At 51.8% G+C, this 17,627-nt stretch overlaps 3 protein-coding genes across 3 annotated transcripts; 2 read left to right on the top strand and 1 right to left on the bottom strand.

Annotated features, from left to right (window-relative positions):
* Positions 1-414: 414 nt before the first annotated feature.
* On the top strand, positions 415-1,370 carry N7498_006810 (DUF3431 domain-containing protein; the record flags this gene model as incomplete). The annotated part of the gene is made up of 3 exons (XM_058453872.1): positions 415-535; positions 582-735; positions 788-1,370. 3 exons carry the CDS (start codon positions 415-417, stop codon positions 1,368-1,370), a joined length of 858 nt encoding a protein of 285 aa, XP_058308063.1.
* A 615-nt stretch (positions 1,371-1,985) lies between these two features.
* N7498_006809 (beta-glucosidase) lies at positions 1,986-4,614 on the top strand (the record flags this gene model as incomplete). Its single annotated transcript, XM_058453871.1, has 3 exons — positions 1,986-2,055; positions 2,105-2,711; positions 2,769-4,614. 3 exons carry the CDS (start codon positions 1,986-1,988, stop codon positions 4,612-4,614), a joined length of 2,523 nt encoding a protein of 840 aa, XP_058308062.1.
* A 210-nt stretch (positions 4,615-4,824) lies between these two features.
* Positions 4,825-17,111, bottom strand: nrps14 (PKS-NRPS hybrid synthetase psoA; the record flags this gene model as incomplete). Its single annotated transcript, XM_058453870.1, has 7 exons — positions 4,825-7,754; positions 7,804-9,672; positions 9,719-10,410; positions 10,467-12,684; positions 12,739-12,959; positions 13,014-16,092; positions 16,142-17,111. 7 exons carry the CDS (start codon positions 17,109-17,111, stop codon positions 4,825-4,827), a joined length of 11,979 nt encoding a protein of 3,992 aa, XP_058308061.1.
* Positions 17,112-17,627: the final 516 nt, after the last annotated feature.

Raw genomic sequence — 17,627 nt, 5'->3', positions numbered from 1 at the left:
TCCCTTCGACAGCTTCGGGGAGCCGACGATCTGGTGGTGATCCTGAGATGGGTCTTTTCTGCTTTCGTGTAGACGTCCCTCCTACCCATTCTGTGAGCCGGGTATGTCGTTGGAGCCACCCCCGATCGGGACTATGGATCTGGAAAACCATCGCTCCTCGTGCCGAGCTACTGAGTGGATTGCCGCGTTCTCGGAGGGGTGCGCCTAGTCTGGATGTGTCTTAAATCCATTCGCTAGACTCCCCACGGCGCCAAATCACTGCACGCTTGCACTATCTTGGCCTCCGGTTCTAAAATGGACCGGCTTTTGGGCCCAAGGTTCAATTTGTCGTTTCGCTTGGCCGAACGATTAATGCGTAGCCCTTATGGATGCCTTCTTTCCGAAACGCTACCCTCCGAGAGCTAGTCACTGAAGATGCAAAAGCCACGGCTGCTATACTGGCTCACTCCCAAAAGGGCGATCGTCGCGGGTGTCACCGTGGTCCTCGTCCAACTGGCCTTGCTGCTTCTCCGAGACCATTCGGATTTATTACAAGGTACCGCTCCAACCGGATTTACTCGCGGACCTTTTTGACCATGCAGTGTTCCATTACGGAGCTTCTCGTCGCATCGCTCGGGAATTAGCCGACCTGACGGATGCGTACACGTCGCACGCCGTCAATTCCAGTGTCGGCCTCGTTCTCGCATCCATCGGTTCCGAGGATTTGACCTGGCTGCTTGACTACTGCCACGAGAGGTGGGCGTTTCCGGTTCCCTTGCAAGTTCCGAGTGCTAAACCGTGGGGTTAGTGGGAGTACGCCTTTCGTTTACACCACCGAGAAATCGCCCAAACCCGGTCTTCTCGTTCCTCCCACTTTGCGCGGTCGAGAATCCCCGGCGTATCTCTCCTACGTCGTCGACTTCTACGACCACCTCCCCGCTTACTCCGTCTTCGTACACGCATACCCTGAGCAGTGGCACAATGATCTCTTCGGTCCGCTTACCCACAATACGCTGAGAAATATCCGCTTCGAGGCGGTTGATGCTCACGGATACGTCAACCTGCGATGTCAACACAACCCCGGTTGTCCGACGGGCGTCTACCCTCTCAGTCCGACCCACGCCGATCTCGAAAACCACGACATCCGCGCCTACTTTTCCGACGCGTATCGCCAAATCTTCAACGTACCCGCCGACGAGGTCCCCGAGGCCATCGGGAACGTGTGCTGCGGTCAATTTGCCGTAAGTCGAGAGCGGATCCGAGCGCGGCCCAAGGAGGATTACCGTCGGATCTTGGACTGGGCGGCGACGACGGAATTGACCGACGACTTTGGAGTCGGTTGGGTCTTGGAGAAGCTGTGGCACATCATCTTCGGAATGGATGCGGTATAGTGAGTCTGACCCCGTTTTACTCTTGTCTGGAACCTTCGATTCACCTTCAACAGTTGTCCTCGTTTTGAGCAATGTCGCTGCGACACGTATGGATGGTGCGGACCGCTGGCCTCGGGAGAGCTGTTACAGGCAGTAACGAGGAGCGAGGGATTATAGTCTTCCTCTGTATTGTTTTTGGTATCTTCAATTTAGAGCTTCCCTTTCTATATCTCACCTCGTGCCTTCTCATCACATCTTGCACCTCCCGACATGGCCGAAACGTATACTCCAAGAGAAACACCAAGGAGAACGCAGGATGCATAACCCGGAATTTTACGACTGGATAAATGGATGAGCGGCCCGAACTGCCGGCTCGTGCTGCGCCGGCTAAACCTCGGGCGCGTCTCCGTGCCTTTTCGAGGATGCCGTCCAAACTCCACCATCCCCCTCATGCACGCTACTGGCGACTGCAACCGGGCGATCCAAGCGAGCGTCGCTGCATAAAGGATGCCTTCCCAACACCCTCCAGGCTCACAACCGATGCGAGGACTGCAAAGTACACGGGCATCTGAACACTGCACTTTTCTCTCTCATTCGGCTTCCTGATTGCGTCATAGGTTCCCGGCAACTCACATCATGGCCCGCATCGACGTGGAAAAGGCGATTGAGGAGCTGACGCTGGGCGAGAAGGTGGCTCTCACGGCCGGTATGTCCATGTCTTCTACGCTATTGGAACCGACCCTGATTTCTTCCAGGACGCGACTTCTGGCACACGGCCCCGATCCCCCGCCTCCACATCCCCTCCCTTCGCATGTCCGATGGCCCCAACGGCGTTCGCGGCACTCGGTTCTTCAATGGCATCCCCGCCGCTTGTTTCCCCTGCGCCACTGCTCTGGGTGCCACCTGGGATACTGAGCTGCTATCGCAGGTCGGTGAGCTGATGGGCGAGGAGGCCATCGCCAAGGGAACACACATCGTTTTGGGTCCGACAATCAACATTCAGCGCTCGCCGCTGGGAGGGCGCGGATTCGAATCATTCTCCGAGGATGGTGTGCTGTCAGGGACTCTAGCCGGTCATTTCTGCAAGGGAATGCAGGCCAAAGGTGTTGCGGCAACATTGAAGCACTTCGTCTGCAATGACCAGGAGCACGAGCGGATGGCTGTCAGCAGCATCGTCACCGAACGTGCTTTGCGCGAAATCTATCTACTGCCATTTCAACTGGCCCTGCGCATTTGTCGCTCGGCATGCATTATGACCGCGTATAACAAGATCAACGGCACTCACGTCAGCGAGAACGAGGCCATCATCGACGATATTCTGCGCAAGGAGTGGGGGTGGGCTGGTGTGGTCATGAGTGACTGGTGGGGGTTTTATCCTTTTCGTCGTGGAACTTGATCAAGGCTGACTCTTCTCTACAGGTTCGGTACTTACAGCACATCCGACGCCATCAACGCCGGTCTCGACATCGAGATGCCTGGCAAGACCCGCTGGCGTGGAGAGGCCCTTGCTCACGCCGTGTCCTCGAACAAGGTGGCTCAGTTCAAGCTGGACGAGCGTGTGCGCAATATTCTCAACTTGGTCAACTGGGTCGAGCCGCTGGGAATTCCCGAGGGCGCACCGGAGAAAGCCCTGAACCGACCCCAAGACCAAGCGCTCATGCGCCGTACAGCCGCCGAGTCGGTTGTCCTCTTGAAAAACGAGAACAACGTGCTTCCGCTCAAGAAAGATGGGTCGGTGCTGGCGATAGGACCCAACGCCAGGATTACATCTTACTGCGGCGGTGGCTCCGCTTCGCTCGCTCCCTATTACACCGTGACTCCGTTGGACGGAGTGTCAGCGAAGAGCAAGGGTGATGTTAAATTCACTCAAGGTGTCTACTCACACAAGGAACTGCCGCTCCTGGGACCGCTCATGAAGACTGCAGACGGCAAGACCGGATTCACTTTCAAGGTCTACAACGAGCCGCCCAGCGCCGGTCCCGATCGTGGCATCGTGGATGAGCTCCACCTCGTTGGCTCTACCGGGTTCCTGATGGACTATGTCAACCCCAAGATCAAGTCTATGACCTTCTACGTAGACATGGAAGGTTTCTTCACCCCCGAGGAGGATGGACTGTACGACTTCGGCGTGACCGTCGTCGGCACCGGCCGTCTTCTGGTCGACGGCGAGGTGGTCGTTGACAACACCAAGAACCAAAAACAAGGCTCTGCTTTCTTCGGCACCGCGACCGTCGAGGAGCGCGGTGTAAAGGAGCTCAAGGCGGGGCAGACATACCGAGTCCTTTTCGAGTTCGGCAGCGCACCCACCTCAGACCTGGACACTCGTGGTATCGTCGCCTTTGGACCGGGTGGATTCCGCTTCGGCGGATCTCGACGTGTCGGCCAGGAGGAGTTGATTGCCACGGCGGTGGAACGTGCATCCGCGGCCGAGCAAGTTGTGATCTTCGCAGGTCTCACCAGTGAATGGGAGACCGAAGGTTACGACCGCGATCACATGGACCTTCCCCCGGGCAGTGACGAGCTGATCAGTCGCGTGCTGGCCGCTAACCGGAATGCCGTCGTCGTGATTCAATCCGGCACTCCGGTGACGATGCCTTGGGCAAAGGACGCTCGTGCCGTCGTGCAGGCCTGGTTCGGTGGCAACGAGTGCGGCAATGGCATCGCGGATGTGCTCTACGGTGATGTCAACCCTTCGGCCAAGCTGCCCATCACCTTCCCGCGCCGCCTGCAGGACAACCCCTCCTACATCAATTTCCGCTCCGAACGTGGCCGTGTACTCTACGGCGAGGACATCTACGTGGGCTATCGCTTCTTTGAGAAAAGTGATGTAGCACCCGTCTTCCCCTTCGGCCACGGTCTCTCTTACACGAGCTTCAGCCGCTCCAACCTCCGCATCAGCACCGTTCCTGAGCGATCGAAATATTCGGAGGCCGGCGAGCCCATCACCACCGAGGTGACTGTCACCAATACCGGCTCCATGGCGGGTGCCGAGATCGTCCAGCTTTGGATCATCCCGCCGTCAACGGATGTTAATCGCCCGGTGCGTGAACTCAAGGCTTTCCAGAAGGTATTCCTGCAACCCGGAGAATCCAAAACGGTGCAACTCGTGGCTGAGAAGAAACTGGCAACGAGCTGGTGGGATGAAGAGCGGGAGCAGTGGATCTCCGAGAAGGGTCGCTACCACGTCTTAGTGACTGGTACTGGTGCGGAGGAGCTGCGAGGCGAGTTTGAAGTTGGCAAGACCAGATTCTGGCTGGGCCTGTAGGCGATGATGTCGACTTTATGCCAGTATACACCATGCGCTCGGAATGAGGATTTCAAATATATTCAATGAGCTCTTTGCCCTGGAGTAGATAGCGGCTATTACAAGAGATCTCAGGAAATCCGGACACTCTTTGGCTTTTACCTGGGGTAAGGTTTGATGGATCGATCATGTATATTCCGCCTCTCTCGTACCATATGTATCTTTGTTCCATCACGACCGATCAATGCCATTTCCTCCCTTTAGCAACCTAGGGAATAAAATCTGCCCATCCGACACCTTTCGCAAGTAAACGCCCAGTAGATTGCTCATCCCAGCCTTCTCTGCATGATCAACCCACTCGTTGATGGGAACCGCTTCGAACCGAAAATCTGTGCCCGTTTCCATCAGAGATTGCGCTTCCTCTCGTCCAACCTGAATTTCACCCGACTCATTTTGATAATGAACGTGGTTCGTGTCTGCTACGGGCGCACCTGACAGATGCATGGCATCGATGATTTGACTGGCAACTGACTGCACTGCGATAAAGTCAAGGACGCCCGACCACGAGGCGAAGTCCGGAACCTTCTTCGTTTCTTGACAGTATCGCATCACGTTGCTCATCAGATCCAGCTCAGGTGCGTCAGTTCCCGTTACGCTCGATGGGCGATGGATCCACACTGGGAGTCCAAACCGTTGGTTGACAAGCTCAACATATGCCTCGCCCACCCATTTGACAGCGACATATCCATCTTCAGGGATCGCAGGCGGGTGATATGAGGCCACAGAGGTTTCTCCAAAGCTCCTCTGTCCCGCAAGACGCGTGACGCTCGCGGACGAGATGAAGTGAAAAGGAATGCGCCGTGGCAAGGCGAGCTTCACAAGCTCAACTGTCGAGGCCACGTTGGTCAATTTGAGCGACTGGTAAGTCTTCATAAAGGAAACGTCGGCCCCGTTGTGAACGATAACGTCCCCACGGCGGAAAATCGATGCTGCATCGGAATCCGAAAGTCCCAGTTGGGGTGCTCCCAAGTCTCCATGGTACACATGGACCTTCTGGTCGGCAAAAGTGGAAGGTAACTGCATCAAGGGTTTCCTGACGGCGAGGCAGTATATGGCTTGAACCCGATCGTCATTAACAAGCTGTTGAATAATTTCTTTGCCGATGAAACCTGTTGCTCCGGTCAATATTACTACGCTGGCCCCACGGGGTGGGATCTGATTGTCGATTTCCAGTTGAGTCAGAGAAGAAGCCATCAAGGCTTCTATTTCCTCTTCCCAATCGATCGTCACGTCATGCTCAGTCGCAGCAATATTTTGAAGGCGGTAAGCCATGCTCTGTAGCGTGCTTGCTTCAAATAGCTGGTGTAACGAGATGGAGACCCCTAGGCGATCCTTTACAAGAGCCTGCAGGGTCACTAACGAGAGCGAACTGCCACCGACATGGAAGAAATCCGACGTGGGCTGAATTGAATAGAGCGAGACAATGTCCCGTGGAATTGCTTCTTGCCAAAGTTGACGCAGCGGCTCCTCAAGGGGTGCCAGTGTTTCCTGGCTTGTCTGTTGAGATTCAAACTTGGGAATTGGAAGTTTGCTGACAGCAAGTCGGTCCACCTTTCCAGATGTGCTCTGTGGAAGGGAAGGAATGGAGATCATGGCCGCTGGTCGCATGTACTGTGGTAGTGGCAAATTCATTGTGAGTCGGTCCAGAAGTTGAGTCGCATCTTCGGCGTTGTTGGTCTCGGCCAGCACGACAAATGCGATCAGGTAGGTTTGAACCTCGTCGTGGTTCGTCGTGGAGCGAGGTGATACCACGGCCTGGGTAATGGTGTCACCCGAAGCGTAAAGAATGGCCACCTCGATCTCTTCAACGTTGATGCGAATTCCTCCAAGCTTTATCTGGTTGTCACCTTCGATGCGGCCCAACAAGACCAAGCCACCGTCCTTGGCGAGCCATCCTCGGTCACCCGTTCGGTAGATCCTCGACCATCCCTGGCTATGGAAGAAGGGGCTGGCATATGAATCCCACAAGAATCGTTCATGGGTCTTGTCATTGTCAAGATAGCCCTGTGCAACACCTGCCCCACCGACGACAACTTCACCGGGCACTCCAATGGGAACCGGTTGAAGGCCACGGTTGACGATGTAGACCGAGTAGTTCGGCAAAGTGTAGAGCGACGAAGAGTTATTATGGGCGGTCGGATGAACAGCATTGTATGGTACCTCTCCAACACAGCATGCCAGAGAGATCTCCGCCGGGCCGTACATATTTATGAGTTTTAGATGCGGTTTCTGAATGGATTGAAACTCCTTGATCACGCTCCCAGTCATAAACTCCCCACCACACATGCTCGTTGTCCATTTTGAGTGACGCAACGCTGAACGACCGTACCGAATCCATGCAAGATGCTCGGTTGGCGTCCCGAATGTAGTAGTCACATTGTGCGATGCGATGAGACTTGCAATGGCGACTGGATCACCACGTGTAGTGTTGTTGGCAATTACCAAGGTTCCACCGGTGCAGAGAGAGACGAAAATTTGGTACAATGACATATCCCACGCATAGGATGATTGGTGAAGAATTATTTCCTTGCCCTCTTGGAGTCCCAGAGAGCGGCTGAATGCTTGAATGTGGTGCGAATAGCTCGAGTGTGACAGTAAAATCCCCTTTGGCTTGCCTGTCGAGCCACTTGTATACATAACGATAGCTGTATGGCTCGGGATCGCCATGTTTGGTGCCGTGGCTTCAACCGAGAGAGTGCAAATGTCGAGCATCTCCGCTGGACTGCGGAGAAGATGGGAATCGGATGCGGTGGAAGAATCGAGGAGAACAGCTACCAAATCCGATTCAGCGGCAATCATCGCCAAACGCTCTATGCCAGCCTTTCTGTCCAAGCCAATGTAGGTTGCGCCGATGCGCATGATAGCCAGCAGGGAACATATCCAATTTGCTCCTGGCGACTGGAAAACTCCGACGCGGGTCCCAACACCGACACCTTTGATGAGAAGTCCATTTGCAATTACGCCAATGCGGTGCTGGGCCTGCGAATAGGTAAGCTGTACACCATCCTCTTCTTTCAGGGCGAGATTATCAGCATAAATCTGGGAAATTTCATCCACTCGATGCACAATGGTGGCTGGCCATTGCTCCCTCAGTTCCGGACCTGACACATGTTAACGACTACAATGAACAATGAAAAGGAAAATACTCACCTCGGCCTGCGACCAGTGCTGCATCAATGTCATCCTGCGGGAACAAAGAAGGCCAAGACACCCGAGTCGCGGGATTCTGCGTAAATTCCCGTAGCAGATTGCAATAGCTGCGAAGGAGAAGGTCGGCGTGCTCCGGAGCATACAAATCTTTCTGGACGAGGAGGTACACCTGGATTCCCTTGTTTCCAAAATCGACGATGTCCAGATGAATATCATATGAAGTCTCGCCGCTTGTAAACAATGAGCCCTTTGCCGTGCAGCCACAGAAATCCCGAGACTCCTCAACCTTGCGGTAGTTGTAAAAGACCTGGAACAGAGGATTGTAGGATGCGGCACGAGGCACATTGAGTTCGGTGAGAAGCACATCAAAAGGCACACGAGAGTGCGACATTGCATCTTGCGCAACCTTCTTGCTATCTCTCAGAGCCTCACCGAATGGCTGGGAAGATCGACGGTTGAATTGAATGGGCAGTACATTCAGGAAAAGGCCGACGCTGTGCAAGATATCACCATCTGTGCGCCCGCCGTCGCCGAGGCCAATACAAATGTCGTCGACGTCAAAGAAACGCAATAGAAGAATCTGCCAGACTGCGAGATAGTAATGGAAAGGCGATACTTTGAACATCCGGGAGCATTTCTCAATATCGTCGGACAGACTTTTCTCAAGCCGGAAGTGTGTCCAGTGGGAGGAAAAGCTTGAGACGGCCGGACGGGCCAGCTTCAGAGAGAATGGAAGCAGTGGAATCGGAGAAGGAATGTCTGCAAATTGCTCTCGCCAAAACTTCAGGTCCTCTGTCCAAACTCCCTGTTCGTACTCGCGCCGTTGTCTCTGTGAAAATTCTGGATATTGCAGAGTGTTTCGCAAAAAAGGGAGCCCCTTGTACGCGGTTTCAATCTCGGACCAAATGACTTCGAAACTCATGCCATCCACATTAATGTGATGAAAGCCGAAGATGACCCAATGCTGGTCAGCTGCCAAGGAAAGCAGCTGGACACGAAGGATTTCCCCTTCGGCGACATTGAAAACGTGCGTTTTCATCTGCTCAACAGCAATATCAACCTCCTTTTTGTCGATGACGAGTCTGTGTTCCAGACTCAATGATGAATCCACCCAGATACCTTGCATGTGTTGTTTCTCTCCATCCGTGAAGAAGAATGTTCGCAAGGCTTCATGACGCTGGCCAACGGCCTTAACTGCTTTTGCAAAATCATCAACTCGGAGCCTTCCAGTTAGCTCAAAAATAGGGGTCACATTGAACGCAGTTGACTCTGGAACAAATAGTTTAAGAAACCAAAAGCGCGATTGTCCAAACGACATCGGGGTTATTTTCTCAACATGACGCTTGCAAGTCACCTCCGTCTCGTTATCAAGCGATGAGGACGAGGAGCTGACCTCGTTTTGTTCTGAGCTGGAATCAACTGCTGTAAACGATGCAGAAGAGCTTCTACTTCGGCTTTCTCCGTCAAAGGATGGGAAATACTTTAGGTGAAAGCTTTTGGCCTCAACCCTCCCCTTTGAGCTCGATGTTATCTCAGGAGTCTGCACGGATAAACTGGAGCCGTCAGACCTTTGCCGGTATGTCTGATGTTCGTCGGATAATTTCGATTCGACGCTCTCGTCTTCTTTTGCGTTTGGAATCAATGACTCGGGAAGAAGACTTGCTGCTACAGCAAGCAAATCGCGGATGGATGCGGCATTGAAGATCTTCAGCACAGGGATGTCCACACCAAACTCCTTGATAAACCACGAACGGAGATCAACGGCAATCAAGGAATCAACTCCAAGTTCATCAGGACTCAACTCAAGGTTCAACTTTTCGGGATCAGACTGAAGCGCAGATTGCAGCTTTTGTATGAAGGTTTCTGGGACTGTTAACAGAGAAATGTGGAGCTCAAGATAAGGAGCAATGCTCACCTTGTAGAATTTCGATCACTTCACCGTGTGAAGTTGACTCGAGCAGCCGAGTCTTGGCCATAAGCCTTGCCTTGTTTTTCTTGCCTCTCACGATGAGGGTGTTGGATTTTAACACGAGATGCTGGAACATGGGGTTAGACACCCAATTCTTCGAGTCGTCATCGTCAATTCTTAGACCACTGCACGGAGCAAGACTGCCTGATCTATCCAGACAAGAGAGAACACCTTCCGCAAATACCTCATGGAAGTCCTGTTCAGCCATCCATGAATGGCCAACTCGGTACAGATAGGACTGCTGGCTCTTGTTCAACTCTCGTGTTACATACCCATTGCCCACAATGGCACCTATGTTGATTGTTTGACCTGCGATGCCCCGCTTGCGACGCTGTGCGGCCAAGCTGGCCATGAACATGTTTGCAGCATTGTAGGCGACCTGTCCAGGGTTACCGGTGATAGCAGCCATCGATGAAAAGAAGATCATGAAGTCCAAGGTATCTTCTGAAAACAGTTCATCCAGCAAAATACTGCCATTGACCTTTGGTTTCAGTACCTTGTCATACCGATCGACATCCAGATCAAGGAACATCGCATCTTGAAGAACCATAGCTCCCTGCACAACACCCCCAATAGGAGGCATAGCTTGAAGAATTTGACGATGAGTACTGTGGACAGAGTCACGGTCCGTGATGTCACTGTAATTGTCAGGGAATTTCAAGTATGACGAGGGGCAGAGAACGAAAATACTCACTTTTGAAAAACGCGCACGGTGCAGCCGTTTTTGGCCATTCCTCGAACCCAATTATCGTCGATCTTGGGATTGCGGCTAGAAAGAGCAATATATCGAGCGCCTTGTCGGGCCATCCACTTGCACAAGGATAGACCAAGCCCACCGGTCAGTCCAACCAGCCAATATGTCCTGTCCTTCGCAAATTTGACCGTCTTGGTAGCCGCACGAACTTGCACCGGAAGTCTCAGACCGTCCCAAGAGATTAGGGATTGTGGGACTGATACTTGCTGGACTTGAATGAGGTCCCTCAAGCCAAGCTTCCCAACTCTTTGCATGTTGACTGGCTTTTGGTCACTGTGCGCTCTGGTCCAAGTTGTTTGCAGTTGTGAAACCACTTGATCCATCGCTGACAGGGATGAGAATCGGCTTTCGTCTCCTGTGAGTGTTTTTTCATTTTCGAAGGAGCAGTCGATGGGTAGTATCTCCTTCAGGATAGAAACAAAATGCTCCTCGCCTCCTGCATTGAAGAATAGAGCGATATCATCTGGAATTTTGCTAATCAAGTCTCGGCCTGTTGAATGGGGATGGATGTGAACCCATGGCCACAAGCAAAAGCTCTCCTTTGTGGTGAACAGAACCAACTTTACACCTCGCTGAGTTGCGTACTGTGTTAGTACCGCCGCCATGGAAAATTCCGCGTCGAGAACGCCCAGTGTCTTTCCTGGGAGAGCTTTCCTGATAATGGACTGGGCCACGAAATGATCATAAAGGCTGAGCAATGAACGCACGGCCTGATCATCCGAGTGCCCGCATTTGATGACCCAAGAGCGAGGCACTCGGATGCGAGAATCCAAAGTTCCAGATAAAGCGACCACTTGGCTACCATCCCGAGTGTCTTTTCCAGTTACCAGGAACAACCTGTCTGCCTCTGTAATCGTGACAGAGCGAAGCAGAGAATTCGTAACCTCGATCTCAAACTGGTCAACAACAAAGCCCGAACTGGGAGGGGATTTCTCGAGAACTTCATAGCCATTTTCAGAAGACCGGATAGTGACACCTGAGTCATTGCGATCGACTGTCCTGATAATAAGTCGCTTCGAAGAGTTATACCTGTCATTTCGTTCATGACTCGGTCGGAATCGTGGGATGAGAGTCTTTCCCTTTTGCAAAGTTATTTGTGGCTCGGTATACCACAAGATCTCGTTTATTCGCCCATCCTGGCTCCAGATGTCTGCAGCCTGTAGGTTAAGAAGCTTCATCGCAATTAGATCACCCTTTGCGTCATCAAACGAATGGAGGTTGAGGAACTGAATCTGGAGGTGGTTCATCTCCATAGCCAGGGTTCGCTGAACGCCCGTGAACATGTGGGCGAATGGATTCTCTCCCTGGGCGCCGTATCCTACCCAGAGGATATTCTTGCATTGCGTGAATAGCTCTTGAAGAGACCTGAGTTTGATCTGTGTCATGGAAACAAAGGCGTGTTCATCCAACTCAGCCAAGCAGAGAACAGTCCCCATCGGAGGGAGTTCTCCGGGGATAATGTCGTCAAGAGAAGCAGAGACCCCGATTGCTTTGTAGTGTCGACCGACTGCATTGATGACATCTGTGACGATCGTAGCTGTTCGATCAGTCTTCCCACCAATAATTGTCAATTTCTCAATACCTAGAGATGGGTGATTTTGCATCAAGGGGTTGCGCAGGAAGGTGACGCAATCATTCACAGCCTGAGTTACCATGACGGAAAAGGGAATTGACATGTCTGGGTGATGAGGAACGCAAGCATCAATGCCAGAGAACCCGCTTCTAGTCATCAAATCCCCCCATGTATCAATAGAGACACATGGGGATAGAGTTCGCCCTTCTTGCCCACGCCACCAGCCAGGAAGTCCACCGAGAATCAAACTAAACCGCATCACATTCGGGTCCGTCAGCTCCAAAAGAACAAGGAATCCACCTGGTTTCAGTAGTCTGCGAACATTTAAAAGTGTCATTTCGAGATTCTCCGTCGCATAAAGGGCCAGGGAGACAATGATAACATCGTACGAGTCCTTGCCATACCCCTGCTCGGTCAAATCTTTCTCAATGTCGAGAACTCTGAACGCCATTCGAGCATGGTACTTTTCAAAATTCTCCCGGGCTCTATCGACCATAAAGTCTGCACGATCTGTGTATGTGTATGAAGCGAAGGCCGCATCCATTTCATGAATCACGGCTTCGGTTGTCGCGCCAGCGCCGGCGCCTTCCAGAACACGTTAGTCTTTCGAATTACAAAGGTAAATTCCGCCAAACTCACCAATTTCTAGTACATTAACATGCGGGTAGCGATTACTGATCTGCCCAGCGATCCGAGCTATCTCGGCTAAGTAAGAGTGGACACCAAGCGCCTTGGAATGAAATTGTGAGAGCATGTTGTCCTTCAACAAAATATCCAGCAGATCTGTTTCCCCTCGCACGATTGAAGAAATTGTCTCGCCGACAGCTGTTATGGCCCTGATATCAATACTGTCTTGGTGTCTAGATCCAATTAGCCCGACTAGAAGCCACATCTATAGACCTGGCACGAAATACCTTTCGAGGATCTCAGAAATTGTTTCCTTTGTATCGTGGGCCCATTCTGGTTGCGCAAATGGGTGAATTCCCGATGCGGTAATCGAAACACACTGGCTGGCGTAAGAAAGAAGGTTTTTATGATGCCATGAAATTTCCAAATGGTTCGCCTGCTGAAAGGAAGAGTGGAGTTCCTTCAAATAGAAGTGGGCCACACGTTCCAGGTTCAAAGATTGTGAAACATCCTCGTTTAGCCAATCCCGCGAATTAATATCACGTCCAGTCGGTTTCTCTTGGGCCCAGGTAAGTTCCGTGAACATTGTCACATCTGTTGCAGATGTTAGAGGAGTAAGTGGAGTTGTACGCAAGCCTTGAAGTTGGAGCACTGTGTATCGTCCACACACAGAATAAATGTCAATATCACCGGATAGCTCCTCAAATCTAGTATTAGCGACTGTAGAGTAAAACTTAAGGCTTGTGCCTGGTCCAGCTAGTGCCACGCAGCTACATGGGTTGATTCGAATTCGATCTATCTTTGTCGGAAGGTACAGATTGCGCAAGCGTCCGTCCCCGGGGAAGGAATAAGCCAGCATGAGAGACTGAATTGCGGCATCTAAGGAAGCCGGATGAATGGCCAGAGGAGCCTCAGCTCCGTCTTCGGTTGGTACAGCAATCATGCCGGTGGCTTCATCCATTTTTCTGCTCAAACCAGAAAGTGATTGGAACGGGCCGGTGTAGCCAAGTCCAAGCTCTGACACCGAACTATAGAATCGCTGCGCATCAAGTTCGAGGAAGCAATCGGGGCCTCCGGCACGTGCCGGTAGTTCATCGTGTGTTGCTTCACCGAGACAGATGCGGAGCTTCGCGGACGCATGGAGAGACATTGAGGATGAACCTCTGTTAGCGTCGGAGTAACAGTTGAAGACCGCTGTCACGACGTTGCTGCTATTCTGAGTGACTATGAGAGCGAAGATAACTTCTACTCCGGAATTCTCTTCAAGCACCAAGGCCTGTCCAACGATCACGTCTTCGAAGTCAATCAATTTTATTGATTCCAACCCATAATTTTCAAGTGCCATTTCTGTTGCAGCTGAAACGTAACCTGCAGCAGGGAAGACCATTTGCCCTTGCACTTGGTGATGCGCAAGCCATGGAATTTCCCGCGTATTCAGATAGTTTCTCCAGCGAAGTTCTTTGTCTGTACCATCGGGACATTTGACACCCAGGAGGGGATGGAACTTTTCACTTCCAAGTCTAAATGTGCTTGAAATGCGAGACTCATGCCAGTAAACGCGATCGTGATCCCATGCATAGGCTGGAAGTCCCTTCAAGAGCCTGGGCCTTTGAGTATCCGGCTCCAACTTGCTCTCAATCCCTGCAAAATCCACTACATACTCGCCGAGAGAAACCCACAAAGCGCCAAGTGCAGATGCAAAGGACTCAGCGTCATTCTTGCCTCGACTTAGCGTTCCAGAGTAGGGTAGCATATTTCCAGAGAGTTCCTGGATTGTCTGCAAAGCAGGCCCTTTCAGCGCTGGATGGGGTCCAATTTCCAAGGCAATGTCAAAGGGTCCTGTCGCAGCAAGTGCGAAGCTTATGGCTTGAGAAAACATCACAGGATTGACCAAATTGTTGCTCCAATATGTGTCAGTCAAGCTGTCCTTCACATTATCAATGTCCTGGACGTAGACACTAGAGAACCATTTCGTGCCGCTGGCAGACCGGGAAAGGGTTTTGATACCACAATTTTGTATGGCTTCGATGTAGGGCGCGGCGCAAGGAATCATGTGATGGGAGTGATAGGCTTTATCCACCTTAAGCAGACGGGCAAACTTCTTTTCATCCTCGAAGATGTCCTTGGCTTTTAAAATGGCATCGACATCACCGGAAAGTGTCACGCTGGCAGAGGAATTGCTCGCGGCAACGCAGATTCGTCCTTCAAGGGAAGGCATCTCGCATAGTTCTTTGGCATCTTCAATGGAGGTCCCAACTGCCATCATTGCACCTTTGGTTCCATCCAAGTTAGAGAAATTTTGCAACGACCATCCTCTATAATATGCGATCCTGATAGCGTCATGGGCAGAAAGATACCCAGCAGAGTATGCCGCTGCGATCTCTCCGGATGAGTGACCAACGACAGCGGTGAAGGAAACACCTGCCGCCCGGAGTATACTGACTAGCATGACCTGAATTGCGGTGCAAAGGGTCTGCGAGAAAAGAGCTTCTCCGATACGAGATGAACTTGCATCCCTCAGAATCTCGTCTCTAAGAAACCATGAGGGACGATCTTTTTCCGGGAGTGATTGAAGAGAAGAATCAAGGCTAGCGATGCAATCTGTGGCTAGCGAGGAGCTATTCAGCAACTCAGCCCCCATTCGGGCCCATTGGGCTCCCTGACCAGTGAATATCGCAAGCACTTTGGGCTTTTCGATGCTTAAAGTTTGACTTGCTAACATTATTTCTGACGGTGACTCGACAGCGTTGTCCAACCGTGCAGTCAAATCGGTGATATTTGAGGCGGATATTGATAATCGAACAGGCAGGGTTGAGCGGCGAGAATTCAAAGTCCATGATAAGTTATGTAGGTCCACATTTCTTCGGACTTTCAAGTATGCTGAATATGCCTTAAGGCTCATGATAAGGGAGCTTTTAGTGGAAGCAGAAAAGTTGAAAGGTGTCAACACGGTGTTTTTCGCCTCGGATAGCGCGCTTGCGACATTATTCTCGTATGCCTCCAAGATCGCATGAGCATTCGCTCCCCCGAATCCAAAACTGTTTACACTCGCGCGACGGATCGTTTGCCTTGGGAGCTCCGGCCATTTCACTGCGGAGCTCGCAATCAAAAGGTCATTGTAAAACGGTCGCACTGTGGGATTCAGCTCGTTTAAAAGAAGATTCGGGGGAATCACAGCATGCTGCAAGGCCAGGGATGCTTTGAGGACGGCAGCTAGCCCAGCCGTGCCTTCGGTATGTCCAATAACCGTCTTAATTGACCCAACGTACAAGGGAGTTTCATGACTAGCCCGTTGATAATTGGCTTTCGGTCCAAAGAACGCAGTGCTGATGGCTTCGGCCTCGACCGGGTCACCGGCAGGTGTTCCTGTTCTGGTTAGACAAAGGTCCTCCATGTGGATTGTTCAATCACATACCGGTCCCATGAGCCTCGAAATATTGCGGACGATCCCTGGGGTTGGCCAAATCCAAACCCGCTCTCCTATAAGTAGATCGAATGAGAGCTGCTTGGGCCACGGGGTTTGGCATAGTGATGCCCTTGGTACGTCCATCCTGGTTAATCCCAGTCTCGCGAATAAGGCACTCGATGTGATCGCCATTGGCCAGCGCGGCACTCAGAGTTTTCAAGATGACAGCAGCAATTCCGTCACCACGAGCGTACCCATCTGCATCCTTATCCCACATCCGCGAGCGACCTGTAGGAGAAAGCATTTTCAGTTTGCTCTCAGCCACATACTGCTCTGGACCCAGTAGCAAATTTGTGCCTGCTGCCACAGCCATATTGGTTTCTCCATTCCGCAGACTCACAACGGCTTGATGGACCGCAATAAGACTAGAGGAACAAGCTGTGTCGATTGTCATGGATGGTCCATGCCAATCAAAAAAGTAAGAAACCCGGTTTGAAAGAATACTTCTCGCCGTTCCTGACGCGAAATATGTGGGGAAGTTCTGAATATCTCTACCCAAGAGATCCGCATAGTCGTTTGTCATCAATCCAACATACACCGCCGTGTTGGATCCTTGCACGCTCTCCATGGGAATCCCGGCAGACTCCAAGCCCTCATAGACTGTCTCTAACAGAAGTCTCTGCTGGGGGTCGATCGAGTTGGCTTCAATCGGTTTGGTGCCGAAGAACTGGGCATCGAACAACCGATGATCATTGGACAAAAAGTAAGAATGGCGGACGTTGCTCGTACCATGATGTGTGCCATCTGTGTGGTAAAAAGCCCTGTGATTGAATCTGCTATCGGGTATCTCCGTCAACACGTCTCGAGGTTCTTTGAGCAGCTCCCAAAGCTTGGCGGGTGAAGTTGCATCTCCTGGAAATCGACATGCGCTGCCCACGATGGCGATGGGCTCAGGGCCGGTTTGAAGATCGTCGGACATTATGCGTTTTGAATTTCACGACCCCTCAACGGCCCGGTGCTACCAGTGTGTGACCGCCGGTATGCAATGAGTATCTAGCAAGTGGCAATCCTGAATGGGTAACAAGGGAATGGGTTGCGTGTCGTGGAGAGTTCGGCGATAGGCAGTACGTATTGATGTACTGGTGTTCGTTCTGATGGCCGATAATTTGGGCATTTATTTAGACGGCCTTCTCAGAGCCAGTCAGTCGTTACAGTCAGCGACTCCCGACTCCGACAGTGGGCTTCCCGGGAGAGGCGAAAGATGAACGAATCACGGTATGACAATCGAGATCCAAAACAAGGATTTTAGAACGCTAATGCATATAGTTCCGCTATATATTGCATTAAATGCAGTTCTTTTTTCTGGCTATGAGGCTACTGAGCTGCCCTGGCCGGTTCATTTGACTACCGGACCGGTTGAAGTCCCAACAACAGCCGAGCCCGACTCCGACTCCGAAGGGGGCTTTCTCTTTGGGACCATCTTAGAGATTAAGTA

Source organism: Penicillium cinerascens (genome assembly GCF_028974065.1).
Source record: "Penicillium cinerascens strain IBT 15544 chromosome Unknown contig_6_segment0_segment0, whole genome shotgun sequence".
NCBI classification, from domain to species: domain Eukaryota; kingdom Fungi; phylum Ascomycota; class Eurotiomycetes; order Eurotiales; family Aspergillaceae; genus Penicillium; species Penicillium cinerascens.
This window is presented reverse-complemented; position numbering and strand designations above follow the sequence as displayed.